Genomic DNA, 4,897 nt, shown 5'->3' on the forward strand with positions numbered 1-4,897 from the left:
TCGACTTCCTCTACTTCGTAATTGAGGTGTCGTGTGTGCTTTTCGCATGGAAAACGAAGAACCGTCCAGACAAAGTGCGCGAAGTGCGACGTCGGACACTGGATTTCCGGATGTTTCCAAAATTTCCACACGAAGCCAACAGTCCGTTAGACGACGCAGGTGGGAAGAGAGACAACTTATAAAGCTGATGACCAAAAATCATGTAAGTAGAAAAAGAATTTATAACTTAAAATTAGATTTTAAAAAGCCGGCCGCACGCATGGACTGCGCGACAACATATGGCGTCATTCGTCCCCTTGACTTTATTTTCATGACGCCATATGGAGTCGCTCGGCTCTTAAAGGTTAATGGAATGATGACTGGAAGGAGAAAATTCATCTCAGTTCCTCCTTGTACCACAGATGGATTGTCTTGGGACTGAACCTGGAACTCTGCAACGAGATGCTAGCGTCTAATTTCCTCATTTATATCATGATTCAAAATTGCAGACATGACCATAAATCATGCATATCTTATCCAGAGGAAAAGCCATGATAAATGTCCAAATTATTTCTTTTGATCAATTGTGAATACAAATAAATTATATTATTTTAAAAAGGATATCTTTAAAATTAAGTTTGGGATGATGTTAAAAACTGCTAAGTGAACTTCTAACAACACTAATACTCCCCCTTGAAATACAGTAAGCATTCATCCTCACTTTGGAGTGAAGAATGCAGTAATACTTCTCATTTTCTTGTTACGACCAATCACAGAGGACTTCTTGCACAGAGAACCATGCTTTCGTTTTGTTGTAAGTTCTAATGAAGGATTCCTGTGTAGTGCTGAAGCATTCACTGTGCTCTTCACATGCACTGCTACCCCATTCAATTCTTCATGCAACTTTTCTGCTGTATGGAAATCCAGGTGCTCTGCATATTCACTCAGGGGGACATCTTTTCTACAGTGAGGGCAGTTCTCAGCTACAATGCTCTCACTGTTCTCTGTATCTTTGTCACTTGCCATGATATTCTTTGCATATGATACATCTACTTTGCAGTGGTTCATAAAGTCAGTGCTAGGTCCAGCAGCTTCGTCTCTGTGACTCAGTGGAACACGACTGACACTCAAGTTCTGCTGCTTAGTGTCAGGAGGAAATATATCATCACAAACCTGTATCTGATCCAAGTTTTCACTCCTTCTGTGTTGTAGGACAGAACAGCTCTTAGAAAGTAAATCATCTTTCTGATCATTAGAATGATATAATAGGTTCATACCTTTGGGTGACATGTTTTCAATGTATGGCTGCTTTTCCATTTCTGACTGTGTAACACATTCAGCAGCATGTATAAACGGTTTGACATCCTTTGTACCTAGTTCAGTTTCACCCTGTGAATGATCTCCAACAGACTGAGAGTCAGTTGTGTCTATCACGTTATTATTTGATGTGATGTTCGTCAAAATTTGTTTATTACTTGTTCTAGAGTTGTCCTTCGCCTTTTCAATTCGAGCTTGCAGACGTTCTTGTAAAGACACTGGTAGCAGGGCCACAACATCGTCATCAATCCTGCTGAAATCTGGGAACAGCTCCCCAAGACTTATCCACATTTTACTGGTGTCATCATCTACCTGGTTTTCAATCATAGAAGTTGATACCTCTGGATTCAACTCTGTTGTTGTGGTTCTAACAGGTAAATTTGATTTCTCTTTCTTTTTCTCCTCCATGTCTGTAACTGGGCTCTCAAACATATCATCATCACTGTTCGTGTCAAGTACATTAGAAATGGGCAAATCTATATTGTCATGGGGTCTGCTGTCATGTGTGCCAACCAAAACCATATCACTATTTGTTTCAGCAGATTTAGTAAGAGTGTGTTGCTTGATATATTTAATAAAGAATGAGTTATCTGTGGATGAAGCCTTACTTGAATCAGTAAGCACAGTTTTTCCGTGTTTCTGGTCATCTGTACCACTACTATTCTTACAAACTACCTTGTTTGACTCCTTCTGTGTCACACCAAAGAAATCATTGATTGTTGAATTCTGTGCCACGCCTTCATTCATAAACTTCCCTGCTGACAAGCCCAGATACTTCAAAGGGGGATACCTGTGAAAACATACAGAATGATTAATTACATTATATGAGGACTCTGTATCAATACATAAGTTTGACTTAACCTTCTTACTGCCAGGCCCAGTGCAACAGGTTATGCAAAATTGCCAAGTTCTTCTATAGACACTGTATAACCTACAATACAACAGATCACAGTATATAAGAGAAGCAATCCAGTTCTGAAGCATGGGTCTGACTTTGAAGAGGGCATCAAAGCCATTTTCACCTGCCTTCTTTTCTTGGGTATTATCACTATGGCCAAACACTGACAAAATATTGAAATATGTCATGGGACAGCACATTGGTACAGAAAATGCAACTTAGCACAGGATCTGTGCTCCAACAGCTTTCAATGTTTGGTCTTTAGCTGATACACATGTGCACGATTATAGCAAGGAATATTTTTGTTTCTGATAGGGTTACAGTTGTTCATTGTCTGAATCTAGAGATGGGGATGAGGTCATTCTGAGCCCTGAATTCACCTACTTTTTGTCTCGCATAAAGATTAGTCCATTCTTTCATTTTTCAACTTGCTCAGAATTAATAACATGCAAAAATGAACCCACTGGTTCACATGATCCATCAAAGCCAACTCCAGGGGGACCTGATTGTATACTCTCTTTTGTGGTTGTGGGGTAGAACCAGACGCGAAAGGCACCTCATTGCTTAACAATTTCAAAGCACGATCCTGATTCCGAGTCTGAAATAATGGAAACACAATAATTCTGAACCACTCCTGCATATTTGCAAGCAGAGGCAAGAAGGTTGATTTTACACAGATGATGCTGACCTTTTACCACCATCTGAATCAATATCCACAAGTGTACCACTCTTGTTATCACTACTGTCATTTAGGACATCTTTGATGGTTATTTTCAAGTACTGTTCTTCAATATTTTGTGCACATGATATCAAAGTAAACACAAACTATAACACAAAGCAACCATACACTAGAAACAGCTTTAATGAAAAAAAAAAAACCCTGAAAAATTGCATTTGTTTGACTAATTGATATTTTATTACTATATGTATATTGTCAGTAGATGAACCATAAGATATACAAACACCACATTTGATCAAATGAAGCAGTGGCAATGTGTCCAAAGAGTACTAACATCACAAAATTTTGTGCACTGTAACATTATGGTGGCTGCAGTTTTAGCCTGAGCCTCTATGCCAGAACTTCAGAATTTGACATAAAACTTGTCTGCACATTGCAAGGCATGACTGAAAGCAGAAGGCGGCCAATTCTAGAAGTTCTTATAAAATATGGTAAGGCTGTGTTACCTTTCTACAGTAATCAGTAATGAAGTGCTGTTTAATCAGAGTCAGTGCAACATGCAAGGAAACCCCCAATGTTGTTGCATCCATGGTGACACAGTAAACTACTGATGCGCTACGGAAAGCCACAAGTTTCTATCTCATCTGAACACCCTCTATTTTGTTTCATTTCACGTGTCTATAAATATTTTGGGGCTGGTCACAGTAGCCGAGCGGTTTAAGGCATGCACTGTCTTCACTCGCTTGGAACCCAGGTAATCCTACTCAGGGCATGGATGTTCAGTGTCTTTGTGTGGGTGTTCATTTTTCTGTGTTTGTGTACAGGTAGAGGCCTTGCGATGAGCTGAGATCACCCACCCAAGGAGTCCTACCGAATGTCTAAGATCTAGTAAACCGAAGTGAAACAGAGTTTCAGGGAGGTAGGCCAAGGCCCAAATTGGGGCTGTGGCACCAAAGGGGGGAAAAATTTTGGAAACAGTAATCTTTGTACCCAGAGAAAAGAATTATAGAATTCTGAAATTTATTTTCCTTCATGTTGTTATTACTAGAATAGTTCCAAAAATATACTATTTCAATATTAATACAATTACTCTTTAAAACCCCCAATTTAAGATCCAGTTGCCAGGGTTTTGAATCCCCTATTTCTATATGAAAAGGTTAAGATGTACAACATGTAATAGCTTACCTTCTGTAGTGTCATGTCTGGCATTACTAGGTTTGTGACAACACATATGTATCTCCAACAAATACATATTAAGGCTAACAGAGTATATAAAATGACAAAACACACTTTGGAGAAAAGTGTAGTACACATTTACACTCTTCTCTTAACCTTTATCGGACGGGCCATTTAATTTCTGGTAGGGGCAGCTGGACGGAGTTTATTTAAATGCCCGCCCTTCTAGAGCAATGAAATTGTAAGCATGTTTCTAAAAATGGTGTGATTTCTACATTTTTTATGATAAACGAACGAAATGAACGCTCCTTTTATGTAGAAAGAATATAGAATCAGATATTCTAATTTACAGATTTTAATATCTGTAAATAAATTTTACACTGATTCCCAAAATAAAATTTTCTGAAATTCATACATTTTCTGCACCATGCGTTCTAGCAGTGCAATACATTTTCTGCACCATGCGTTTTAGCAGTGTAAGTCCTTGTGGCGACTTCACATTCAATGGTATCTCTTGTTGTAGCTTATTTATCGTATGGGACATGTCGCTATGCACGATTGTAGGCGTCTGAAATTCCTCGCTGCCTAATGTGTTAGATAAACACAGGAGTTAATTCTCGGAATATGGTGTTGCCAGATCGGTCATTCGTTCATTCATTGCAGTCAAACCATTGTGTTTGTAACGATTTTGAAACATCGCAATATAAGGTTAGCCACCCATGACATCATGAAGCAGATATTGGGTTCAGAGAAGTCGTGAATGAGATTTTTGTATGTGTGGGCTCGAGGTTAAGATTTATGGCTTCTTATCGTGGTCTAAGCACAGAGATTCACTGCTAGCACTGCTA

General features: G+C 38.9%; 1 protein-coding gene across 2 annotated transcripts in view; it reads right to left on the reverse strand.

The window, feature by feature from the left end:
- Positions 1 to 630: 630 nt before the first annotated feature.
- The window catches only part of LOC111862561 (DNA polymerase eta), a 36,311-nt gene continuing 32,044 nt past the window's right edge, over positions 631 to 4,897 (reverse strand). For both annotated transcript variants that reach the window (XM_023848054.1, XM_023848052.2), the window contains exon 10: positions 631 to 2,086. In XM_023848054.1, coding sequence (XP_023703822.1) covers positions 697 to 2,086 — 1,390 coding nt within the window. In that variant the 3' untranslated portion in view covers positions 631 to 696. The remainder of the gene's footprint in view (positions 2,087 to 4,897) is intronic.

Source organism: Cryptotermes secundus, unplaced genomic scaffold (genome assembly GCF_002891405.2).
Source record: "Cryptotermes secundus unplaced genomic scaffold, Csec_1.0 scaffold1376, whole genome shotgun sequence".
Classification (NCBI taxonomy): Eukaryota; Metazoa; Arthropoda; class Insecta; order Blattodea; family Kalotermitidae; genus Cryptotermes; species Cryptotermes secundus.